Below are 27,011 nucleotides of genomic sequence, written 5' to 3'. Positions count from 1 at the left end.
CAACGGGGGATAACCAAAGCTAAACATTGGACTTAACCGGAGAGAAACCAAGCTAAGCGACAAGGTGCAATCAAGTTCAACCGTACCTCTCGCTACGTATATCCTGACCTAGCTGAGCTAAGCCACTGCCATTTTTAGCTTCTTTTTTTTTGTAGCTGTGCATGCGCGCTCTGAGGTGGATGCCAGTCAGAAGTTATGCTCCCTTCATTGACCTGCTTTCTGTGCTGCAACCGAACACACTGGCATTGTGATTCATTTCGTGGAGCGTTTCCCTCGAAAAGAACCAGACGCAACAATCTGGCGCTGACTTCAGGCAGCGTAACATAAAGATATGGGGAGCAGGGCAGTCGTCTGTACTGCATTTGTAGCCGCTGCGAGCTCCGGGCAGCACCTTGCACTTATTTTGGACCGCGATCTTCTTACCGGTTTATCCCCGCCCCTGGCGCTGCGCATGCGCAGTAGGCGTCCGCTAGACCGGTGTACGCCTTCGCTAGCACGTCTCCGGTATGCTAAACGCATCTAATAGATTGATTTTAATAGATCGATTGCCGGCTGCTCCCGCGCAGTGGTCCCACCCATGCCAGCACGTCTGCGCTATGCTAAAAGTCACACTTCTCCTTTGTTTTGTCACGCCGGTCGCTAAGCAGTTTAGACAAGCGTTCCGTTGTTCGCATTTCCGTATCGACAGAATCAACCGGGAACGAAACGAAGTAGCTAGAGTTCGTATTCGTATGCGCAACTCAGTTGACAGATTTGTTCATATATGAACGGCTGGAGATACGCGCGCCGTTTTATTCGAGGTCCTAGAGTGGCACTTGCTTTTTCTCTTTTTCTGTAGTTGCTCGTGTCAGTGATGTCAGAGTGATGTATCCAGCGCCTCTATAATCCAGTAGCACCCGCGTACCCGCTAGTGCCCGCAAAAGGACCGAAATGGCGGCTATACTGCACCCTTCTTCCCCCTCCCCCTATCACCGCTGCAAGGGTGCTCTGGCACGTGGCAGACAGGTCGAGCAAAATAGCCGTGCGGTGCTGCGGACTCATTGTACGTCCTGTTCTGCGGCGCCGGCCTGCAAATCCTTGTTGATGCGGCCTTGCGGACTTGGCGCGCGCGTGTATGGCATGCGTCGTGTATGTATATGGAAAAAAGGGGATTGGCGCCCCGCGCGCGTTTTACGTATATCCGCTCCTTTCTTATTGCCTCAAACAGATCGAGGGAAGAGGCAAGAGCCACCATTCGTTTGTGCACAATGCTTGCTCGGCGCCCGTTTCTTCCCGGCCTTTTGCTTGTTTCCTTTTGATTCGTCTAGTTTTTGAAATGCCCCGCTCTTCGCTGCCGGCCAGGTTATCCCCCGTGCCTGAGCTGTCTGTGGCAAGCCGCATTCTACTTGTTTATTGCTTTTGTCTTTTATTTAGTCGTTTTTATTTTTCTTTCTCGCCTTTTGTATCCCCGGGCGCGCCTCAGGTTTTTGCATGCCCATGCAGCCACCAGGGATGGAGGGGAGAGGGACTTTTTTTTTGTGTGGGTGTAAGGGGAGAGCTATAATACCGTTATCGGTGTTGTGCACCGGTGCTTATTTAATCCCGCGACCGCTTCTTATTTCGAGGCGGACTTGAAAAGGTGGCCCGACAGAGGGCGCTTCGAAATTGAGACCCTTCCTTTGCGCACCGGCGACAACGGAGCCGGTCTGTGGCAAGAGTTATTCTGTTGCCACAGTTCGTATGTTGTCCTTGTTGAATTGCGATTCTGGCGGCTGTGTGATGACTTCAAGTCGCCGATGGAACTCTTTTTGATGGCGTCCTCGGCTCAGCCTTCGTATACTTCGTGCTGCAGAGTCACGCCCACTCACGCCACTCACGCCTTGTACAGCGGTATGGCTGTTGCAATGACTTCGTCGTGGGAGTGGAAAGGGAGATTTTTTTTTTTTCGGGTTTAGTTTCGGGAGTGTAGAAGTGACGTTCTCTCCGTTTTCGATTGCCGAAAAAAAAAATATTTTTTACAGCTTTATTTCGATTCTACGCATGGGAGTGTTGCTGTTTTATATTTGGGCTTCGAAGTAAATAGTGTCGTGAAGCGTTTCTGCCTTTCTTTTGGCCACGACGCCGTCCGGGGCTGCCGTCGTGTTGCCCGTGTCAATAGAGCTTTAGGTCAACTTCAAGAACTTCCGGCGTACATATTTCGAAGTGCTGCAAAGCACTTCGAAATTGTTCGTTAAGAATTTAATTGAGCTCACTGTCGAGAAATGACGTGCACGTAGACGGTAGTATGCTTTACGCCAGACGTGCTCTAATCAGCGCTTACGTCCCCCTGATTCCTTATCTTTTTTTGTTACCTTGAACTAGCACTGATGCGGGCACTTTGAATAACTAAGCGCTTTCCCCATGGAACCGTAGCCACAAATAGTGAAAAGAGATTGAAACAGGCGCAGGAGAGGGCTGGCTGATAAGATGGGTAGGTTTAGGGCAACCTTTAAAAAGGCTGTCATCATTAGTACCACCGCACTACCATTGCCATCAACCACCATCATTAGCAACCAGCTGACCTGTCCCCCTTCATAAAAACCTCTGATCAGCGCCGTTCTTCATCAGGATTAGATGTTCATTCCAGCGCATAAATAGTGTGTTACATACAATGTATGCGCTCAAAAGGAGGCCCAGTAGTCGGGATTTGAATTGGGACCTCCTGTGATGGCTTTATGAGATCAAGAAGTTTGCGAGGATAGGGCGACCGTAGATGGTGCAGGAGAGGTTTAATTGGAGACCATTGGGGGAGCCCTTCGTCCTGCCGTGAACGTAGCTGGGCTGTTGAGGATGAACCGCTTTGTAAACTTTGAAATGTTTGAAACAAAAACGCAGGGACTAAACGTAACAAGGTCGTCAGGAATCCTGTCAAGAAAGCTTAATAAAAGGCCCTGCATCACGTTATCTAATTTGACCTTGCCCCCCCCCCCCTCCCCTTCCCCCTTTGCTTTTTAAAGGAGGAGCGCGCGAACATCCTGGCGGCTCTGAGCCGCAAACTCATGCTGGCCGACGACGTGGACCTGGAGTCCGTGGCGGCGCGCACGGAGCACTTCTCCGGCGCCGACCTGCAGGCGCTGCTGTACACGGCGCAGCTCGAGGTCGTCCACGAGGTCTTCCCCGAGGACGGTGCGTTGTTCTGCTGTTACCGGCGGCCTCCGGTTTTGATGCGCTGTAACTGTCAACCCTGGTGGCGTTACCCAGGATTGCGAATCAGACTTTGACGTTCGGCTGCTGTAAACCCAAGGTTGCGGGAGCGAATCCCGACAGTGGCGGCCTCGTTCCCATGGAGGCGATGCAAACACTACCGTGCGCTGCGCATTTCCAATGAACCCCAGGTGGTCGAAATTAATCCGGAGCCTTTCACTACGGCTTCTCTCGGCAATGGGGTTTGCTTCTCAGTCGTGCAGTGTAGCCTTCAAGGCGCTCATAAAGATCAAAAGGCCTCGAAAGGTGACGGCAAGGGTTCTCCTTACCTTACAGACTTCGGAGCTTAGGGGGCGCCTTATGTCCACTGCTACACGGTTGAGAAACAGTCTGTGTCCCGCACTTTCTTTTGGCAAAAACTGTATCATGCCATCGCTTAGTTACTAGCTTAGTATGTGCTTCGGACGAGGTCGGAACACACGCTAACTGGCCAGCAGAAATTTAACTTCGCTCGTATTTAGAAGTGCTTTATAAGCCGAGAAACCGCGCTTATCGCAACGCCTCAAAATCGAAACTAATAATTAAAAAAATGAAATTTGGACGCGATTCGAGAATGCGCCACGTGACGACTTATGCATTGCTCTCGCCTTTTGTCATGACGACACGAAAGTTTTTGATAGCACTTTGCCCAGAGCGCGCCGACGTTCGTTTAGAGTGCCGCGCCGAAAGAGCGCGAAATGGCGGGTTCGTCCGCGGCTTTGCATTCGCCCGTAGAGGCTGACGCAAGGCCGTGGCCAAAGCCAATCCCGCTGGGGCGTTGTTGTGAGCCGTTTGTCGGTCTTCGGCGGCTGTGCCGTGCAGAACTGAAGGGGGACCGGCCTGGTCGACGCCTGGACTGCTCGTGGTCGTCGGACGACTCGCCCGGCCTGGGGGAGACCGAGTTCTTCTGTGCCCCGTCAGCCATCCGGGGACCCGCCGAATCCTCGCCCGACCAGGCGCGCCAGCTCCAGTTGGAGGTCCGTCTTCCTCTTGACTGTCTTCTATGGCTGTCGCGTAGACGCTGAACAGAACGTGGGCAAAGGATGCGCACGCAGTGCTGTTGGCATGCTCGCTGCAGGGCTGCTAAAGAAGGGGTTCCAGCAGCACGGGTAATCGGCCCAATATTGCAAATGGATGGTTTCACTCTTGTTCTTTGTAGGACTGAAGTTGCGATCCTGTCGACTGCGCCAATTGAGTTTCCCCTTCACGTGGCGACGTGAGGAAACACTTGTAGATGATGAAATCGGGTTTCTTGATGGATTGATGGTTAGGCCTTGCAAACATTCACATTACTCGACGGCAGGAGAAGAAGGTTAACCATTTGCACATAAGTAAACAAGAAGAAAGGATCAAGGAGAAAACTATTTACAGCATGGCTGATTTCGTCTAATCAACGGTTCAGTCATGCTGTAAATAGTTTTTTCCTTGCTCGTTTCTTCTTCTTTATTTATGTGTAAATAAATAGTTAACCTTCTTTTCCTACCGTCGAGTAACGTGAATGTTTCCGAGGCCGAACCATCAATCCATCAAGAAACCCGATTTCATCATCAAGTGTTTCCTCACGTCGCCACGTGAAGGGGAAACTCAACTACTGGCCTTTGGCTATACGTTTCCAATATTGGGCTGATTACCTGTGCTGCTTGTGTATACCCGCATTGAGCAGTTTATGGAAAGCAATATTAGCGGAAATTTTTAATTTAATCACTGTCTTTGCGTGCATCCTGAAATAGATATATGCAGTGCAATTGTGGTTTTTCTGATTACCCGGTATCGAGTAATATGCGACTGACATTCAAAGAAATCATTCTTTTTTTTCTACAGAGCCGCCTTTCATAAACATTTTACGGCGGGCGTACATACGTTGAAAAGCACGCACAAAAAAAGCAGTTCTTTCAGTGCATGGAATCTGTCTTATATAGCGAATATCGTGCATTTTACGAAGTCCTAATACGGCACTGGCATCACACGGGAGTGATGACGGGTTTGCGTATCGCCAGGAGTTTAAACTATTTCGGCTAGCTACGTGCACTGGAGGGGGTGCTTTGCCTGCATGCTCTTCGAATCTGCATGTATTTTGGCACGATGTAGCCAGAATTTGGTGGGCCACAGCGCGGAAAGTAATCGCGTTTTCGAAATTCTGGAAACTGATATGGCGGTTACTAGTGACCGGCTACAAATCTCGAATTGCAACCAGGCGCCTTACTCTAACAGTTAAAAAGTTAATTATTAAAAATGAGTTAACCAGCTTACTAGTTAAGACAGTTCACCGGTTTTCTGGTGTCCGCCAACCTTGGCAATACCAAGCCGCAAAAGCCATATTTTTACCTCAAAAATCCTATTTTAGTCTTCCCTGAAACATCCGGTATATATATGGTCAACAGTCGGGTGTAGCAGTTACAGGCGAGGAAATGTCGGCACCCTCAGCATCCACATGTAACTTTTCACGAAATGCGGAGTGTAGGATTCGTTTTTCGCACTGGGTAACGCTGTCTTAGTGATGGTCACTACGCCTCCTGCTTTTTGCACCCATTTTTATTTTTCATTTCCGATGCATGCAGGCAGATACACTAAAGTTTGCTCATCCGTTTGCTTGAACTCGTATGGGCTTCTTACCAGTAGGTTACAATTTCTTTGCAGCGATTTTAAGAACTGTTGAGGCTGTGCTTGTTTCTAATCGCGTTCCTGGCAAAACGGCGGCGGTAGCCGATTCGAAACAGCCTTCGGGCGCACTCCGCAGCGCGTGGTTTAGTTTGCGAATGTGCCGCCAGCTGTCGCCACTGGCTCCGCTGAGCTAAAGTCACTGGAACTCACGCTGAGCACCGCGGCGCCTTCCTTACCTTGACAGCACGGCACCGCTGCGGTTGCGAGGCCGAGGTTAACGAAGTGCGTTTTTTTTTTTCCTACATGCTTTGCTATTATTGCCGAATTATTCAGATATAAATCGCGCGGAGCCTTGATATTTAATTTCCGGCAAGTTGCAGTTGTTTAAAAAGCAGAGGCTGTCGCAGCAGGCAGCCTGCTCTGAATCTGCCCGGTTCTTACTACCTCTGGCACTGCACTGTCGGCGCAAAAAGTTTGCCAGGTGCTGGATGTTCAAGAAGTGAACTGGTGTGGGCCCTTATCGAGCACCTGTCGCGGTAGCTCAGGGGATTTAGCGTTCGGCTGCTGATCCCACGGTCGCAGGTACGATCCCTGCCGCTGCAACCGTACTTCGATGAAGGCTGAAGACAAAATGCGCCCATGTGCTGTACGATGTCAGCTCACAGTAAATAACCTCGGGTGGTCTTAATTAATCCGGAGACCTCCACTACGGTGTTCCTCATAGCCGATGTGTCGTTTCGGGACGTTCCCCACAATTGACTTTTTTTTTTTTCACCTATGTAAGCACTGGAATGCACCGGCGCCCTGCACGGGTAGCAGATAGACGTGCAATTCTTTTCCTGGTTCCTTGCTCAGGGTGCGCGGAACGTCAGACTTTTTGTGGATCCGGCGTGCGGCGAGCGTTTGACGCCCTCTGTACGCACGTGTACGCACGTTTGCTGTGTTACCACTGCGATGTGAGGAACACCTTCGCAATCGATATATAGCAAGAGGAAATGAAATGTTCATATATATTTTTTTTTTCATTCTGGCCATGCTATATCAAAACAATAGCGTATGGTTGAAGCGGTGAATGGCCATTGAGTGCGACGTGGCCGGGATGATAACGCGACTACGTTATCATACATGTGATGGAAGCTCTCCGCTTGGGACAAAAACATGACCTTGCCGGTGTGTTCTCTTGCGACCAATCTAAAGAGGGAGAAGAGAAAAGAAAACGAAAGTTGAGTAGGTTAGAGATGATTGTAGCTTTGGCGGAGCTCGCCGGATATGTCTTTGATCGTTTTCGTTAGATATTGGTGATTTTATGAAACGAATAGCCTGAAGGCACGTTCGACGTACCCGTTAGATTCTCATTAAAGGTACGGCGGACGTCGCTGTAGGCCCACGTCCAACGTTTGCCGTCATGCTGCTTGCTATGCGCTCTTCCCCGCAAAGCTCACTCAAGTTCCACTGCATTCGCGACTTTTTAGGAGCTGCAAAGAGAGATTCGCCCAATCTGACATCTCCGCATCTCCACAGATGTCACAGGTCGGCGTCCTCACGTCCAGTTGCGCGCGGCGATCACCGCTGTCACTCGCACCAGGTTACATGCACCAGGCGACGCTACGTAGGCCATAAGATGTCCTCTCGCTCGATGCCTTCCCTTCGCACTTAGTAAACAGTCCCGTAATCTGTCACCTGGGTCTGCTCGTAATTTAAGCTAGCTCTCACTATCATTTGCGTCGTGTTCGATTCTGCACCGATCTCTTACACGCAGGTATACATACCGGGGATGCGGGGCAACTGAGGGCACAACACGCATCTCACCTTGCAGAACACCCGTCCGTAATGAGTGGCAATCCGTAAGAAATGTTATGCTGACCCTTTTTTGCCATTAAAAAAAAAGAATTTCGAACGTATTTGAGGCCTACGATGGTACCGCGGCATTGACCAAAGTCTACGAGCCTGCCGATGCGATGACGTGCTCCATCGCAGTACACGGGGGAACAGCCGGAAAGCCTGAACGATCCGCTTACTAGTCAACACCGATGTTGTTTGGTGAAGACTAGGCAAGCGCCCAGTCTGCAGCTTTGTGTTCTCACGAAAGTTTGCGTACATAGGGCTTAAATTACCGCTGGTTTCAGGTTAGGGCGAGCCGAACGGCCCCCGTCCAGCCGTCGCCACACGTGGGCAGTGATGCCGCGCGCACACAGCTTCAACTGGAGAACAGGGCTCGCCGCAGGGAAAGCCTCATCATTCATGAAGCGGACCGCGGCACATGGCAGAAAATCTCATGTGCCTCAGGTTTGCTTGAAAATAGCCGCAGTGTTTCTCATACGCGGATCAGCCAGCACAAGCAGTTCGTCGCTGGCGCACACGAAGTACGCGTACCGAACGCCAATCACTCCATCTGGATGGTTGTTAGATGTGGGCAGATTAATAGGTATAAAGCTACTCCACCGTGCGACTCGTACTTAGGCAGTCGTGTCAAGTTGAATTTTCCCCGCTACGAACCGTACAGGGCGGAAAAACACTGTCGTATCCGTGATACGGAATCGACAAGAGAATTTTGTGGGATACACGGGTGACGGGATTTTGAAAGACACCGATTGGGTCTGTCCGACGTACTCGCGGGTAAGAAATGCACCGGATCCGTCCGACGTAGCTTTAGCCACAGTCAAGAGAAATAGGCTTACGAAACTTGAGTTCGTGCGCTCGTCTACCGAGCCGGAGTACCCGGATTCGAACCCGACCGCGGCGGCGGCGTTTCGATGGAGGCGAAACGCAAGAGGCGCCCGTGTGCTGTGCGATGTCAGTGCACGTTAAAGATCCCCAGGTGGTCGAAATTATCTGGAGACCTCCACTACGGCACCTATTTCTCTCTTTCTTCTTTCATTCCCACCTTCCTCCCTTCCCTTAGGTGCTGTTCAGGTGTCCGCCGAGATATGTGAGACAGATACTGCGCCATTTCCTTTCCTCAAAAAACAATTTATCTATTTATTTACATGTGATGCCTTTAGAGATGTTTCGTTTTATGAGAAAGGGGACACCCTGTTTTAAAGCCGTGAAATTCTTGTGTTTCGTGTCCCGCAGTTCGGTGCTGTTTGCCTGTCGAGCGTAAGGGGTTACTGCATTGTCTGTATGCATAACACACCCGTAGCAATTAGTTACATTGTCTTACTCTGCTCTTATATCCTCGTAATGACACGTACACGGGTGCAGAGAAATAACAGACTTCGGGATTTCAGTGCTTGCGAGTCAGTGTCTGAGTGTGTCAGTGTCCCAGTTCGCACATACTGGGGTAGCATGTGGCATGTGGATCTTCGCGGTCGTTGTCCAGGTGGGCGCGCTCTCCGAGAACCTCCTGGGCCATGGTCCGAGACGCCAGCAGCGTCGGCGGTCACGGCGAGACAGCACCGCCCTGGCGCTGAGCATCCACCAGTGCCACCTGGAGCAGGCGCTCGCCAAGACGGCTGCCTCGGTCTCTGCCGCCGAAAGGAGCAAGTTCGACGCCATGTAAGGCGGCACTGCTCACTGCTTCCTTTGCAAGAGATTGTGTTGTCAGTCCAGACAACGTATAATAAACTTTAGTCTGCAAGGTCCGTTCTATGTAGACAATTTTTAAAGGCCCTGTGTAGACAGTCTATTTATTGGTAACCTTGCACTTTAGTATAACTTTGTCTATAGGTTACATCTAGAAGACTACCCTACCGTCAACACACTATAGTCGGATACAACTTAAGAAGGCAGCGGCTTTTCCCCGTCAAAGCAATCACTTCCATCCAATGGCGTCGGCCAATTCTAATGACTCTGCTAGGGTGACAATGCAGGGAGTGGTGCCACAATGGAGGGAGGGGACTATCACCTTTTATCTACCACTCCCTGCTTTGTGACACTAGCATGGTCATGAGAATCGGCTGACGCCATTGGATGGAAGAGGTTTCCTTTGTCGGCGAAAAGTCGGTGCCTTTTTAAGTTGTATCCGACTATAGTGACCTTTAGATTTTCATTTAAAGAAATGTCTGTGGACAGTTCGTCAACAATTTTTCTATAGACTAGGAGACTTTCATCTCAAGGCTGTCTGTAGGTATGTCCTTCTGTAAGCTGTTCATAGCCTGCAGATTGTCCGTACACGATCTATAGACTGGAGGTCAGTTATGAGTTATTACTTCATTCGTTCATTTCTTAGTTTGTAGTAGAAAGCTCAGTCAGCATTACTCAGTCAGCAACCGGGTCATGAACGTCGAACATGATGTTGCACGCGCATTTAGATAGAAGTGTCAGTGTTTCAGCTGAGCTGCAACATTCCCGCTTAATATATTCCCTAGCAATATATTCCCGCAACATTCCCTAGCCGTATGCCGCAGCTCGTCGCAGCGTCGCTTGCAGTGCGGTCTAATTTCGCTGCGGGGCAGTTCAGCTGCAGCGCGAACCTGAACAAACTTTTTACTAAACTGCCGTTAACACACGAGAAGCTAAATGCAGATTGACCGTTCGTTTCTTCGAAGCCCCAGTTTCTCTTTATCTGCATTGCGATGTGGGCTGTCAAATGTGGAACACCCCGAAACGTTCTTTCCTTCTGTTTTTCCTGCCCAGATACTCCTTGTTCAGGTCCGGCTCCTCGCTCGCCGAGCTTCGAATGGCTGCTGGCCAGCGCGTGACATTGGCCTGAAGACTTCCGCACAGCCGCTCGGCCCTACCTTCACGAAGAAGTGGTGAGTCAGTTTCCTGTTGATCCTGGATCTCGGATTCCTTGTCACGCGGGTTCAGTACAGGATCGCTTGCAGTGTGCCGGTGTTTGGTGCGCTTTTTTCTTTTTCTTTTTGGAGATTAAGAACGAATTCGGTCAAGGAGTCCTTATACGTTGCAGTCGATGCTTCAGCGAATTTCTCGGCGAACGGCTAAGGAATCGTAAACGGGTTCGATATGGCTTCGTGCGCAACTTTTGGCCATGCTATTACTTTGACGCAGTGTGTTCGACGGGACAGGGTCCGAACATTTTCAAAGCCCGACACTTTTCGCGCTGTGTCGCGTATAATCTGCAGCCGGCTGCGCGAGATCTGATGGGAACTGAGCACCAGGTTTTTACCGTTTTTTTTTTTTTTAAATCGTCGTCATCATTAAAGTTTCACACTTTCCTTTCGTCTCGTCTTACGAGTGCCTTTCGCGCCTCCCAGTGCAAGTTGGCTCTTTTCAGGGCTGTGAGCACAGGCTGCTCACCCTCCTCAAGCACTCGCGTCGTGACGTTTTCTCTACTCGTAAACGCGTAGACCTACGCCGCCCAGAGGAGGAACTCTCTCAAGGAGACGGGTGTCGTCCGGGTGGCGAGCTCTTGTGACGCAGGAAGCGACACTAAAGGAAGGAGTTCCCATTTGCTGCCCGCGCAAATTTACTGCGGAAGTAAACAAGCCAACGTGGCTGTTCGGCCACCGTGAGCACGCACAGAGAGAGAAAGAGAGGCGGGGAGAGAGAGAGAGAGAGAGAGAGAGAGAAAGCGGGTCTATAGTGAAGGCGGCGAGTGACAACGAGACCCTTGTTAAGCCGCAGAATGTGCCGCCTGATTGGCGCGCGCCGTGGCGGTAAGACGAGTAAAACGGGAACGGCTAGGGAGATAACACGGGGACGAGGAGGGTTCGATCTGAACGCGGCATTAAGCACCCTTTCGCGAAGCGCCAGCGGCGATAGAGGCGGCTGCCGAACAGCAGCGGCTGCCCTTGTCTGTCAGTCGAAGAGAAAGAAGCGTGGAGGGGACCGAGGGGCCCTCATCGGAGAAGTGTTTTGGTCAGCCGAGCGTGGGATCATCCGATTTCGCCCGAGTCTGCTTGCCCCTCAGCGAGTCGACCTGTTTGTGCCCGCCTTCGGGTTGACTATGAGCGCTGTGTTTGGGTTGTTGCGGGCATGTCGCACCGACCCGTAATGAGCGGTGTATGCCCCCCTCCCCCCTCTCGGCGTCTTTCCCTCGTTGTCGCAGCGGTGTCTGTCATGTGTGCTCAAAGCCCTTCTTCGCTCATGTGGAAAGGAGAAAAAAGGGAATAGCAGCACTAAGAGAGAGACAGACAGCGTAAATAATAAATAAATAAATAAATAAATCAGACCTCTCCTCGTTTTCTTCCGTCCCTCGTTCCGCGCCAAAGGGATGCGACGAGTCTTGGTTCCCGTCGGTCGCGTGCGTCTGTGCGTGCGCTCGGCTGAGGGCGCGCGCTCTCGCGCTGTAGCCGGCGGCCCGTAAATGCCGCGCTGCCGCCTTCTCTTCGCACCAGTGGCGGCGGTGCCCTTCAGGCTTTTGTCGCTCTTCAGAGCACTCTCGACTCGACAGGGAGGAATAATCAGCGCGACTTTTATTTTCGGCCCTTTCTTTCGTTTTTCCTCTTCACATCCCTTGTTGCTCCCCCTCTTTCTCTCCAAACCTTTTTTTTCTTTTTCTCTTGTAGAGGTCCTCCTCGTTCCTGGTGTTTGCTTAATACCCCCCTGGGTGCCTATGCGTCTGTGTGTTTCGCGTGTTCGGCGTGGAACCAGGTTTAGACTGTAACGCACCGCCTTTGGGCACGGTTTTCTTGTTTCTTTGCCGCGGTCCTCGTCGCGATGATTGCTGCTTATCGGCTTGCGCTCGCTTCTTCCGCGCCCGTTGTCGTGCCCAGGGCGTTGCGCGCGCAAAATTGAGTTTCGCCTTCGCTTCGGGGGCGCCGCCGGCGAGAGGAGTCTGCTTTCGCTGCTGCTGCTTCTTCTCACACCCCCTCCCCCCGACCTCTTTCGCCCGACCTCGTCGCACTTTGCTTATACTACGCCGCACTTTGGCCCCACCACATCTTGTTCGCTGCCGCGATTTCTCCTCCGGATTTCTTTTTCTTTTCTTCTTCCTGTTCGCTTGTATGCTTCTTTCACGGCGCCTTCTCGGAGTGTTAGTGCCTTGGAATGACTTTTGTGGCTCTTTTCTCCTCGACAACGCCTTTGGCTGCTCACAGGACGATCGCACGTTTGACTGCCTGATGAGTGGGAATTACGCACGGGTCGGTGGCTTTTAACGGGTTCGTGAAGACACGAACGACGACGATTTGGGCTTGTTCCGCCGTCTTCTTTTCTTTTTTCTTGTTCTTGGTCACGTGGTGCGTGCCCAACCAATGGCGTTCGTCATGCGGTCGGATGAAGGTGTTCGAGGGCGAATGGGATTCCTTCCCTGACGGCCTCTGACGCTAGGACTTTTTGCCTCCCCCTATCCCCCCCTCCCCCCCCCCCCCCCTTTTTTTTTTCTCTTACAGGCTCGAGCGCTGTGTTCATTCGAGCCCACTAAGCTTGCTGAACTTCGTATATGTGACTGATGTGCGGGTCGTTGAATTGGGCTGGACGGTTACCCCCACGATTATTTCGCTCTTTCCTTGTCGTTTACATTGTCGTGAAAAATTCGTTGTTAGCGCAGTACACTGTTGCTGTCTTGTCGGTCTCAGAGTTTGGAAGGGAAAATTTGGGTAGTTGTATTTCTCAGGAATTCGGGAGGGACAACTTCGAAAATTTGCCCTTACAGAAATAATCCTTGCTCCAGGTTGTCAGCGCAAGCCCCAATTTTATCAGAGAATGGTGAAAACGTGTTTGGGAGAATCGTGCCACGGAAAAGTGTCGACAATTTCCGAGGCATGGTGTCAGAATTTGGGGAGCAAGAACTGATAACGCGGTCATCGTTCGGGCTCATTGGAATGTGTATTGGGGGCGATAAAACCCGGCGAAATAATACGGCAGTCTATACCGTACCTGGATGTGGAACTAGCTGCAAATACCAGGGAATACAACCACTTTAGCACTTACGCCTCCGCGTGAAGTGAATAAGTGGGAGAGACAAAGGAGTGGAATGCAACATGTGAAGGCACGAATAAAATTTGCTGCGAATGTCCGCGATAGGCTAGCTATCTAATGACGAGTACCCTGCAGTGACTGTTCGCTAAAGAATGGAGAACGTTCGACTCGCGTCCTCTGAATGTGAATGGCTGTTCTCTTACACCGGGATTGGATAGTTAGGCCCAGAGATCGGACCCGAGCCACGCGGTATCGAGCATATAGTGCATCTCAGCCAACTTGCACTGTTTCTCGTAGCGCGCAGCGCTCTTGTAGTTAGCTCTTCGTTCCGTAAAACGGATTTTTCACGCGCGCGGTCATAAGAGCAGCCGTCCGAGTGACATCAGCCACCGGCAGCGCGCTTCCTTGGCATGCGGGGCGTCGCTTCGGAAATTACGAAGGTGGGCAGCTTGCTGAAGAAAGCGTTTTTGCGTGTGCAGCAGCTACTAGCTGCTGGATACTAGGCGGTTTCTTGTTCTCTTTTCAAAGGGAGAAAGGTTTATTGCGTTGTTTTGCGTTCTTTCTATTCCTAATTTTTCTTTGCACTTTAACTTTTCACTTTTATGTAGCTCCGCGTGTTTATGTATCCTCGTTTTCGCGCTGTCTATAGACTGTGCAGTATGCTGCACAAGCTGGAATGCGAACTCGGCCACACTACACGTTCTTTAGTGCGCACCAAGAATTTAGCACACGGGTGTTTAAAACGCTTCGTCTCCGTCAAAATGCGCCTTCTGTTGTCGGGAATCGAAGCCTTTTTTCTTTTTCTTTTTATAATGCGGTAGCATCAGAGACGCCATTGGAGAAAAAAAGCGGCGTCGTGCGCCATAAAAATCGCTTATTGGTCTAGAAATTGTGGCGTTACAATGACGTCATCAGATACGTGACGAGGATTATGACGTCGCTAAACCCAAGGAGACCTCACTTCCGGTAAAGACATGAACAGCTTCAATGTGTGTGTGGTAACACTCGATGGTGCCCATAAAAGATGGCGTCCTCGTGCAACCTGGCAGATTACAGTTAAATGAATTATTGGTCGCGCGAGATTGCGTGGGAAGTGCAACCTGGATCGCACAAGCCCCACCGGCGGCAGCACCTGCCATCGCAGGGCAGTGGCGCACCGCTTAACCGCTGCACCACTGCGCCTGGAGTGGTACGAGGACTCCCAGGGATCTATGAATGTTAAGTAGAGAATGACCTGACGTAGAACGTCGGCGCGTCCGAAATAAACCTGATGCTGCAGCTGGTGGGGGAGGGGGCGACTGTCTTCACGAAGTTAGCACGCAAATTAGAAGGGATATGGCTGCGTCGCGGCGCCGGCTACGTAGAGCCATGCAGAGGTAGAATTATCAGTTGTGGGGCATCGGGTTACATCACGCCGCAGCGCGCGGCCACTATGTTCACGAAGCGATCAGGCGGGCTTACGCCTTCTCACCCGTAAGCGGTCTTGACTCTTAAAGGGAAACTGCATGGGTTTTAGAAATCAACGAGCTTAAAAGGGTCGAATGTGTGAAACTTGCAGGTAAAGCATGCGAAGTCTCTTTCGGCTAGCATTTAAAATAGGCCGATTAAAATCGCGACGCCCTTCAAGCTTCTCCGCAGCGCACAGCGCTATAGGGGGGGGGGGGGGGGGTGCATGATGACGTCATCAATGGTATCAGTTCCAATGCATAAACGCCTGCTTTGAAGGAAAAAAAAAATCAACGCCACCGAAGGAAATCCCGCCGAGCGTTGTTTAGCAGCGTCCAACGAGACACGGCAGGGTGCGGCTGACGACAGCGGTAATTTGAAATCATACCTTCCGTGACGTCACACGGAACTTCCCCGCACTACTCCGATGCATTCAGGAGAAGCGCAAAATTGAATCGTTGATTATGTCACTATCTTAAATACTAGTGCAAAAACACTTGGCATGCTTTACCGACAGCCTATAGAAATTTGAATCCTTGAATATCGCGAAATTCTCATAAAATGGTGCAGTTGCCCTTTAAGTGTCTGTGCCGACTTTTTTTATTCTCTTTAGTTCGTGCTCTTGCCTGGCATTTGTTCACTTCCAGCCTCTGCGCTTAAGACCGCCAGGACGTTCTTCCCGAGCTCAGAGCGCACTAACGCGCGAAACGATTCCAGGTCCACTCAGCTGACTATTCCTACCTGGTTGCAAACTACTGCGTAGTCCATATGCGATTGCTATGCCACTCTATGAGCGGAGTTCCGTACCTGTCTGCAGTTCGCGGCGGTAGCGCGCATGCCTGACTTGTCACGAAAACGAACAGACTTAGACCATAGGATAGTTGGCGGGGGGAAGAGCGATGAGGCGGGTGGGAAGAGAAACGAACAGGAAGCGACGTAGCCGGGGGTAGAGGCGCCACCAACGCCGTTTCTGCGGACAGTTCCGCATTGAAGCGGACACAAAAACGCGCCGTTTGGAAGAGGGTCGTTACTTCCGGTCGCGCGAATCGCAGTCGCTCCGGGGCGTGGGCCTCGGGAAAAGCAAGACAAAGAAAATAAAACTGCCAAAAGGCTGGCGAGAGAGGAGCGCAGATTCGCGGAACACTGCGAATCGCTGTGGGGCACACACGCGCCGATCGAGGAGAGCCATCGCGAAAAAAAAGAGCAGCAAAAGCAATAGGAGTGTGTGTGCAGTCAGTGAGTGCAAACAAAGTTTGCATAGCCGAGATTGGAAACGAATTAAAGGAGGGATGGAGAGCCCAGCGGCGGGCTCTTCACTGCTGCTGGCTGTGTTTTTCACGCACGAGTAGGCATGCTTCTCCTCCCCTCTTGGGAGGAAAGAACGGGCCGAGTGGGTGGGGGGCTGGCTGTGGCAGCGGCGGTCACGCCTTTATTTGGAGCGGTGCGCGTGAACAACTTTTGTGGGTTTGGGCTTCGGAGAACTTTGTCTCCTCCTGCATCGGCGCCACTTCGCTTTTGCTGCTGCCGTCGAGGATTTCCTTGCCCGTTCCGTGTCTGGCAGCGGTCTTAACGGAACTGCAGCTGACCCATAGCTGAACACATAGCGACACAGACGGAAAGAAGGCGTGACGACTTTTCTTAGCGATTGAGCCAAAGCTGCAGAACCGAAACATGACTTCACTTCCTACGCAGCAGGAATTAATTGTTAGTCTCCTCTTGCTATTGTTTTTACTATTAGTTATGTCTCCTTTTGAAACATAATATATCGTTAACACTCATCATTTAAGGCATATGTCTAACAAATGCGAGTTTTCAACGTTAGAGGGGCACTGAAGGAACAGTTTCTTTGATTCGTAGTTGTTTAGGTGCGTCTAGTTCCAAGAAGCTTCGATAGATGGCGTTAGCTCCTCCAGCGACGGAGCGCAAAACCGCGCAGCGAGCAGTGTGCCAGGCGGCCGTCCTGCGGGCGAACTATTGGAAGAGTGACACGCCCCTCTACCTTTACTTTCATTGCCAAGAATAGTGGCACGCCGTCTTTCGCATCTCACCTGTAGTCTTGCACTGGCGGCATTGTCACATTTGACGTCCGCCGATGGGTCTAAATCCGAAGCTTTAGCACTGAGCGTTCTTTGCAGAATTGCGTGGACTTAAGGAAACAACTGCTGCAGAAAAGGTGGTGTCTGTCTCACGGTAGTTTGTGCGCCCGCAGTTTTCAGAACTTTGCCGCATTTGCGGACTCGTGTATTTGTGGCGCGAGTGTTGAACGCCGAGGTGCGCGGCTCGTTCCATCGGATACCGAAAGATGTCGCAACTGGCTGCGCGCAATTAGGCTCTTCGCGCAATATGCGCAAGTGGCCGTATTGCTATTGTGTGAACGACGCGATTGTTTGCGTCGCACGAGTCATTTTATAAGTGATTCCAGCGTGCGGAACCTTCGGGCTGCCAACAGGCTACGAAGCGTGCAAGAGTCAGCTGGTAACGCACCAAAGCACACTCCCATTGTCGGCATTGATATGGTTTTTCATAATTTTCTGCTTCCTGTCAGGGTCTTGTCTTGTGGCGTCGCTGGGAGAAAAACGGCAGTGGCAACTGCGTCGCGCAACACTTCGCGATAGGGTCCCGCCTTTTTGGCCGGGACGTAGATAATAGACACCTCAAGCAGCAGCAGCCGCAGCGACGGCGCGTATCGCGCATTGTCGATGTGTGAGGCGCACGCTCTCATAGACGTCGCGGTGACAGCGTGTGTCATAACGGCTCGACGCGTCGTGAGGAGCGATAGATAGCGGGCGGGCGACGCTGAATTACTTTTCAAAAAGGGACCGTCGTCGTCGCGCACCTTTTGTGTCATCGGACGGCTTTGCCTATACGTTCCTTGCGCCGCCGCATTGGATCGCGACAATGGACAGGACCGGCGCGCGCGGTTTGGAGATAGCGGGAGGGCGACCTGCCGCCCGCCCGTCCATTTTTTTTGGGCTGCAGTCGCCGCTTCAATTCTCCACCATACTTTATTGCGGTGGGCGCGAGTGCGTGTAGTAGTAGTGCGGTGGGGAGGGTCCGGATGGCGCGGTGTAGCGCGCACTTTTAATCGTTCGACGGTGTTGCTATACACCTTTTCTGTTCCATTTTTTTTCTTCTTCAGAGGCTCTGCTTGGTGAGCTGTCAGTCAGGCATGCGTTTGCGCGCGCGACAGAGAGCGCGCGCGCGGCTGCTTTCTTTTATTCTAGGCGCCTTCGGGGCTGATGGCGCGTTTTATCGGTGACGTCATCTGGCGGCGTTCGAGGACTCTGGGCCGCGTGCCATGTGGCGGTGGCCGCTTTACGGGGTCCTTCCGGGTGCGTTCGCTTGGCCGGGCGCGGCGGTTTCTCGGCGTTGTTCTCTGCCGCTTTTTTTTTGTTTGTTTTATTCCTCATCGTTTCCTTCTCGAGAGGATGAAATAGGCGGCCCTGCAAGGGGAGTGGATTGGGGGCGTTTTGGCTTTTGGGTTCCCCCATTGTCTGGCTTTGCGTGGAAAAACTGCGTTTTCTCGCGCAAGCTAGCAAAGGAAACGGAAAGAGAGGTGGTGAGGTGGCTGTCTTTGTATGCGGAGATTAAGGCTGATGTTTCGGTTCCTTTTTTTTTCGTTCAACCTAACGTTTTCCCTCTTGCCATACAATGTAGGTGGGACAGGGAATATGAAACAGAAATAAATGAGGCACAAAAAGATCGTCGTTTTGGAAATAGCAGAGAGGTGGGCGAGTGTACGTATGGCATGAAATATAGCGGTGGCTAAGCCAGTCAGAGTTTCACTGTGTGCACTGCTGTGCTGTTCTTTGTGGACGTTTCTTTCAGCAACTTGCACAAACCAAGGTGTGCATCGAGTGGTGATTCTTGAGATTTGTAGTTGTGGCTAATGTCTACAGTACCGTAACAGCCTATGATATTCAGTGGTGATCGCACCCAGCATTTCATGAAAGCCTTGTATGTATGTCTTGCACCTCAAGATGTGTGGCGTTTAGCCGAGATTTGTTCATTCCTGCGCAGCACACTCAAAGTAGCTGCTTTGTACTGTAAGTGTATACTGGATTTGTCATACTTGTCTCTGATCTTATACAAGTGACACATTTACAGGAATTCACATTAAATCTGTGGTCAAATTAGCATCTGATTGCCTTTTCCTTGCAAACATGCTTCAATGTTCCTTTTTCTCACCCAGCCGTTTAGTCGAAAATTTGTGCATTGGTTCATAGTTGTGTGATATCCGTTTTTGCACGCAGGTGGTTGTTATTGGGAGGTGTGGCGGCGACTTCTCCTGAAGAAGCGTGCTACCTGGAAGATGTGCTGCCTGATCAACGCTGAGCAAGACATAGCCTAATGTTTTCATTTCGGTGTCTGTGACACCTTTGTGCACTGTGATGACATTGCAAGCTGTTAAAGAGTGGATGCTGATTTTACCTTTTTGAACTTTTATGCCTCCTATGCCGCCGCCGCTTTGTTTGTGAGTGCGATCTGCGAAAGATTGTGAGCCATTTTTGCATTTCCCAGCAATTTGTTCGCTTATGGTGCCTTATTAGTACGAACTTTGTGGAGGAAAGCCCTCGTATGCCAACAACTGCCGTTTGCTCAGGAGTGTTTATTTTTAATAAAACAGTTGCGTGGCATTGCGCAACTGAATTATGCCGAAGTAGAGAGTTGTCATCTTACTGACTTCCATTTTGTAACCAGGGAGGAATGGGTGGCGGTGTGAGCGTGGCAGAGTAGCAGTGTGACGTGTGTAGCTTGTTGCTCTCCTGTCATCATTGTTAGCGTCGGTGATTATGTTTATTAACAAATGCGCTTTTAATTTGTGAAAACAAATATAACATTGTGCACACTTTTGAGCCTGGTGGCCATGCTCGATATTGTTCTTCTGCGAGCATAATACACGCACGATCCGAGGGATGAGACCTGCTTGTCATCGTGTGATGCCCTCACATCTGCCGGCTGCATTTGTTAACCTCTCCGATGTGTGGTCACCCTAAGTGTCATTCTTAGTTGTGGCTCGCAGTGATGCTTCACGTAACATGAATGCAACAGATCGTTGAAACGGTTCAGAGAGGAGAAAAGCAAACGTTGCTCCGAATCTTTTGGAGAAAGGCTTTAGGAGGGATTGATGTAAATGGGGAGTTTGGCAGTGCTCTTTGGCAAAACAGAGCTTTGTCAACAAAAAGCCATTTACTGAAAGCAATGGCGCACAGTCTTCGGCGATCTTGATGGGGCGGCCTGGACATAGGATCGGATGGAAGATCACCATTGCGCATGCAAGAGGCGAGAATGATGTGGATGCCTTGGATAATTTTATCGAGGAGTAGCTGAGATCAGTAACAAACTAGTTAGCTTGAGCTGAAGTGTGAAGATGAGTTATCTGAAGAGCATCGGTTACTGTGTAGAGAGTGGGGCACCCTTGAGCCAGGTCGTGTGTGTGCCTTGCTCAGAAGCACATTAAAGCAGGTGGCCACGTCGCACACATTTTTATTTTCGAGCGCATTATTCTCTAAATTCTCGATATTTCTGGTGTTTTTTCTTTTGTTTTGTGTGTGTCCTGAATAAAGCTACCGTTACAAAAATGGCACCATTGCGGGTTTGTGACGGTCGGTAACATCTAACTTTGAACTCAGAGAAACTATTCATTTCATTCCTGCAAACACCGCTGACTGTCGCTTAGCAAAAACACTGCCTGGTCATTACTTCTATACAGCGCTATAGCTGTAGTAGAAAAGGTGGCCTGCTTCACGACGTTTCGGTGTCTGATTTCGGTCACAATCACACGTGCGAAGCGCAGACGTTGCGACCGATTTCGGTCGACTCGCTGTGGTCCCAAAACCTTGGGGAAGCAGGGAGGCAGTGTGACGAATCGGCCAAACAAGTCGCGCTACGCTCTCGACTTGCACATGTGAACGCAGCTTTACACTAGTGTCACGGGGTCACGGCATGAGCGGTTCTTTGTGCGTTAGCGTGCTGTCACTGACTCGCACGCCACCGTCATTGAAGATGGGTCGCTTGACGGAGCACTCTGAAGAACTGCGCGAATGTTGCCGTGAACGCTAGCGCAAGCGATGACTACATGAAGGAAAGGAGGTACACGCCAAGGTCGTGGAGTGCATGCCGTCGGAGCCACCGAGCTACTGTGGTGCCACTGGGATTTCAAGTGTCAGTCCAACACCAACTCATTTTTGCGTGTTCGGTCGGCAACAGACCCCCTCCCGAAAAAAAACATCGAAGTTGCGAATTTCAGCTGTGTACCAGTAGAATTAACCAGTTCATTGACAAATAACATCATAGGCGGCGTAAAGCGACCGGAAAGTGCAGAAATTCACAGCTCCTTTGCTGATCGCCTAGTAATTTTTCGTCCTCTTTATTCGTTTATAAGTCGCATTAACCTACAACCACGTGTGTGGAGACCACTTGGAAAATTACTGTCATGCAATCTCCGCTTGGGGGAGGGTTCTTTGTTGTGTCCGGTAGCAACCTCTGCTGCCGCCGGCGGCTTCCTGAATGGATGGTGTCGGGCTGAGAGAAGTAGGGTGCCTCGATGCGCGCTCGCTCGAGCGGGAGCGCTTGGAGACACCCTACTTCCCTGCGCATCGAGGCAACCTACTTCCCTCAGCCCGACATCGCCCCTTCAGGAAGCCGCCGGCGACAGCAGGGGTTGCTACCGGACACAACAAAGAACCCCCTCACAACAAGAACACCCCCCCACCCCAAGCGGAGATTGTATGACAGTGACCTTTCTGAGTGGCCTCCACACACGGGGTTGTAAGTTAATGCTACTTATAAACGGACAAAGATGACGAAAAGTTACTAGGCGATCAGCAAAGGAGCTGTGAATATCTGCGCTTACAGGTCGCTTCACGCCGCCTATGATGTTATTTAGAGGGAAACTGTTTGGTTGGCGTGCACAAAGGCAACGGCCCTGGCCTTCTGACGAACCGCTTAAAGCCAGCCACACGGTGCACTCTAAGAAAAAAGGGTGTAAGAGGGGTGTATCTTCACGACTTATGCTATCTGAAGGCGCATGGACTAACGATGCACTTTGCAGAGTGCATCATTACACCCGTGTCGAGGTGGTGGAGGCCGTTAGTCTCTTTCAGAAAACTTACCCCCTTTTTTACTCTTCAAACCAGCTGTGTTCCCTCTGCGCGAAGACGCTGTACAGCAAAGTATGCAGCCCTCACCGCCTCCCCTCCCTCTCGAAGATGGCCCTCTCCCGAAAGCGGGGTGGCGGGGTTATTTTGAGGACAATAGTTAAAAGCTACGCTGGCTTACGCTCCCCCACTGCATTGATCCTTTCATCCGCGCTGGCGATACTGACCGCGCCTCCTCGCTTCTTCAAGGGACCAGAAGCTATTTCTTGGAAGAACACGTACAGCGATCTTCTGCCCATCTCCGCCTGGAGGCGGCTTGCGGATGCACAGAACGTTACTGAAAAAAGGTGCATTGGCCGCGATCAGCCACGACAACCATCACGCATGCAAACATGCTCTTGGTTGCTAACGACCAAAATAATCATTAATATTCGGTGCATGTGATTTCATACTCATGATTGGATATCATTTTAAAAAGAAGTAAGTCAGCAAAGACAGACGGCATGATCGGTGCTGTGTTACTCTTCTGACCAATCGCAGCTCTGAACGAAATCAACAGTTTAGCGCTTCAACACACCAGAGGCACGAAAATTATTGCGCTTATAATTTCGGCTTGTGGTTACGCTTTTATTAAAGCGGTAATAAAAGCTTTAAAAGGAACAGTTTTGCTTCACAGCCAGCGTAAGCTCTATTAGTCAGCGCTGTTCTTCATTTTCTAATAGCGTACGATAAATACCAGGGCGGTTAATTCCCTCCGTACAATTTCGAATAACGTGCACCGCTTTTCGAATAACCCCTCGTTGTGGCACATGTTCCTGAGCAAATAACAGACGAATAGCAGAAAGGGTTCAGGTTAACATGCATACAAGTTAATAAATCAAAATCAGACCAACGAGCGAGATTGTTGACGCAGTAATTTTATGTTAGCTGAAGATGCAATGTAACGCAAATCCCGAATAAATTGCACTCTCACATTTCTGCTCCATTTCAACAACAAAAAAGAGCCCTACTCGCTGATAACCGCGTGATCTTCACCACTAATACTGACAACGCTGAAAAACAAAAATGCAAGAAACTAGGGAAGGAATAATTCTGCATCTGAACTGAGTTGTGAACGTGGCCTGACCATTCCATATATATAGGTACTTTTTTGTTTAGAGCACTTTTACCAAGACACGAGCCAGTCCTCAGAGTCGCACTTTTGCTGGTCTACTATGAGATCACCAGCATTTGTACATCTGCTCGGAAACTCCTCAACGCAGCGTAAAAGACATTTCTACGTTTCCTTTCCAACAAGTGTACGGATCCTTTCTCTCGGCACAAGATAGCGAAGCCCATAGTAAGCAGTTTTCGAGATAGCTGCATTTCCTGATCATGTTTTGGCGCATACAAGTGTTTCACATAGAAGCAATTCAATTTCAGCTTATTTTAAATTGATAAACAGGGAGCGAGGTGACCAAAGCGATTTAAGTCTATTCGAACTTCTCTTGCGTATGAAATTGTGCTGCACGCCTACAAGAGCAGAAATTAGCTTAAACTCAGTGTACGTGTACGTAACTTTTAGCTTTTAGGTTGTTCCGCGCAGCTTTAATGCAGTCAAGTAGTACTGATAGTCAGAAATGAAGTTGACTACCTCCATTTTTTTTTCGAACTGTAGCGCTATGGAAGCATCGAATTCCGCAACAAACCGGGAGCCAGAGGAAACAGTAATCAAGGCGCTTATATTGCGGCAGTGCATTGTGAATTCTTATGGAATGGTTCATGCGTCAGGAAATAACTCTTTCTTTTAGAGGCTAATGATAAGCACTAAACAGTACATTGCACTAGATAGACGCAGCCCGAAGACCCAAGCTGGAAAATAAATGAAACTACGGCGTATAAACCGGCAGGTTTTCCTTCATCATCGTAAGTTGCTTCGGATGACTGAGACTTTTGTCTTGTACGCACAAATAAAACTGAGCTAAAGGACACATTGTATCGCACTGACGAACCAATCTTTAACAAAAGCATATATTCAGCGGTGGCAACTGCCTATATAGAATAAAATGAAAGCGCGTAAATAGACGGAATCGCCCGAATAACCAGTCGGTTGAAGCGTCTTAACGGATGCTTGCTGGCATAGCGCTGGCAGTGCTCCATTTCTGCTCTGTTGACCCATTTTGAAAATATTTTGAGAACTTCGCGAACACTGGAACGATGAGAGGTGAGAACTGCTGCATCAGCAGTGGTCGACTGTCGTTTGAAGCCCTCTTCTGCGCCATCTTCCCCAAATGTTCAAATTTTGTGAATCCCCTTTTTTTGCCTGACGCTTCTGATCACTCGATGCGGCTTTATTAAATCCACATCTCTACAGCTGTATCTATTTCGATTGAGTTAAACTATTTTTGAACAGAGCGGTTTTTTTGCTTTCTTCGGATTCTCCACACACGTGCGGCCCCATAAGCACAAAAGAAAGTTGAAATTTCTCGCAGCAATATCACGCGGCAATATCAGTATTTAAAACTGTTACTGTACCTGACATTGAATCAATAATGCTGCAGCATTTACATCGCTTTTTTAGCCGGTTCTGTGAATGATTTAGAAGTACAGGAAGGGCAGTTTATTGATATATATTTCGCAGTGCCTCCTGTACGCGGTAGTACGAGAACTTCCGAATGATGCTCGTAACTTTAAGCTGCAGCTGCTCTGAAAACTATTATGTTGCATACACCACACATTTACGGCAGCATCTGCGTAATTCATACTGCGTAATAGCTGGCTGCATTAAAAGCTTCAAAGGGATACTGCAAGAACTGACAAGACGAGTCTCGCCGCGCTCGTTGTCTCCGATAAACGAAGAGTTGTGCGCACGCCGAAAGCGCGGAAAAATACGTGCACAAGGGCAGAGAGGCGCATGCAAAAATAATAAGCTACCAGCACATTGCAAGGACCAAAGGTTGTTGCCCCGCACGCGGGCGGCTTGACCTTGGGACACTACTGGGAACGCAGACATTCTTTCAGTCAGCAGAGAAAAGGAAAAGAGGGGAAACGCGGGGTCCGGCGGAACGAAAGAAAGGCACGAAGCATGGAGGAAGGAAAACCTCCTCTGTAATTCCTGTAAGCAAGCTTTGGAAGCGATGGCTGGCGATGGGTTGTAGTTTTCTCCCTTCTCCCTCTTCAGGTCACGTGACTGTCTATTTGGATTGGCCGCTCGCATAGAGTCGAAGACGAAGCCGCTGTTTACCGCGCCTGGGTGCCGTGCGTGCAAGTCGCGACGCGCATTCCTCTTTTCATCTTGTAGTACGGGCCTGTGTGCGTTTAGGTTCTGTTCAGCGATTACTACATCGTGCAAGCTTCATCGATGTGTGATGCTGCAGTGGGCGACATCTTCGCGAAAGAGTCAACGTCTGAAAGAAACAGCGCACGCCAGATCGTCGCGGCGCCCTCATCGTACGGATTCTTTGCGCCCAATTTCAACCGTACAAGTAAGTGACATTTTCGTTTTGTCATACGGGTTGTTTCCTGCCATCAAGTTATGTTGTGTTCAATACAGATTTTTTATCATGGATTGTGTGCGCGAGCCGCTGCTTGTTGCTATTTCTTGTTTTGAGCCGGTCGCGTGCGGCCGGAGGGAGCCTATCGTGTACAACACGCGATCGCAGCGGCGCAATCTGCAGGCGTCTTTCTCATGCTTTCTTTCGCTGCAGGCTCTGATCCTTCGTCTGCCGTGCGAAAGAACATTGCCGGTCGTCTGTTCAACGCCAAGTATTTGTCCCTGCTCACGACCATTTAGTAAGGTAAGTCCAAACCGTAGTCTCCGTTCAGAAATGGGCGAGTAAATTAGTGTGCGCGCTTCTGTGGCACGTACTGCGCGCAGTGCTCACATCTACTGCAGCGCTGTATGTGATTTTTATTGGACAATAATCCCTTTATAATTTTAGCGCTGCAAGGCAACTCCTTCTGCCAGGCCGCTTTTTTTTTTTTTGCGAATGGACGGCGTCAATTTTTTTTTCTTTACCACGGAGTAGCAAGCAAACGATAAAACAGTAAACGTGAAATTTATTTATTCATAGGCAAGAAATTAGCAGCTCATTTGTGCTCTGCTCTTCCAGGCATGCGGCCGCTTTCGCTTACACCTTGCAATATTTTTGCTAACCCAGAATGTGACTTATCATGCCAGCAGTTTTACTGCTTTCGAATGGCAAGATGCGCTTGCTAATGGTGTTAAGTTGATATGTAACTGGTTCTTCACTCAGGCTGAGAACTAATAGAGAAAAGTGAACTTGTTTAGTTCTTTTTACTAGTGAAAAGGTCGGGGCTAGTTGGTGGCCAAACATTAGCTCACAAAAGTGTACAGTCTATGTCACCTCTTTTTGTGCTGTTGTATTCTCTTATGAAAGAGTGAGACTTTAGGTTTGATGTCGCTCTAAGAGGTCGAATAGAAGAATACGCTAGTATCTAAGCTTTTCTGTTTAGAACAATAAGGATTTTGGTTGCACTGCGGTAATCTGTCAACAAAAAAAAATTCTGTAATGAATGCTGTCAATCTCGTAAGCAGTAACAGTATAGTTCTTTCTTTTTTCTGCAGTGGCTGTTAGAAGATATGTTAATTATGTTAGGCACTTAGTGACAATTCACTGGTAATAGGCCATTGTGCTGTAGAAGTTTGTCTAGGCTTATTATGCCAGTGCACTGCGTCAATTATGCCTGTTATAAATATGTGGCAAGTGCTGTAATGGATAAAATTTGGAATAAAAAGTTTTTTCTCGTTTTCAAACTATTCCTGTCGTTTTTTGAGCATGTGTGCTGCCATTATGTGGTTTAATGAACATATAAGTTATCACTAACCTTTACACTAACGCTATAAATGACACCTCTATTGCAGTGCACCTGGGAGAAGGAGGGATGCAAAAGTGC

General features: G+C 49.8%; 1 protein-coding gene across 2 annotated transcripts in view; it reads left to right on the top strand.

Moving 5' to 3' along the window:
* Positions 1–19,491, top strand: part of LOC149342419 (peroxisomal ATPase PEX1-like) — a 62,266-nt gene extending 42,775 nt beyond the window's left edge. For both annotated transcript variants that reach the window (XM_089544701.1, XM_089544702.1), the window contains exons 18-22: positions 2,976–3,144; positions 4,024–4,178; positions 9,125–9,300; positions 10,381–10,499; positions 19,269–19,491. In XM_089544701.1, the coding sequence (XP_089400827.1) occupies positions 2,976–3,144; positions 4,024–4,178; positions 9,125–9,300; positions 10,381–10,456 (576 nt within the window). In that variant the 3' untranslated portion in view covers positions 10,457–10,499; positions 19,269–19,491. The remainder of the gene's footprint in view (positions 1–2,975; positions 3,145–4,023; positions 4,179–9,124; positions 9,301–10,380; positions 10,500–19,268) is intronic.
* Positions 19,492–27,011: the final 7,520 nt, after the last annotated feature.

The sequence above is a fragment of the Amblyomma mixtum genome, chromosome 5, assembly GCF_055824585.1.
Source record: "Amblyomma mixtum isolate Tamu chromosome 5, ASM5582458v1, whole genome shotgun sequence".
Classification (NCBI taxonomy): Eukaryota; Metazoa; Arthropoda; class Arachnida; order Ixodida; family Ixodidae; genus Amblyomma; species Amblyomma mixtum.
The sequence above is the reverse complement of the archived record's forward strand: the minus strand, read 5'-3'. Positions and strand labels throughout refer to the sequence as shown.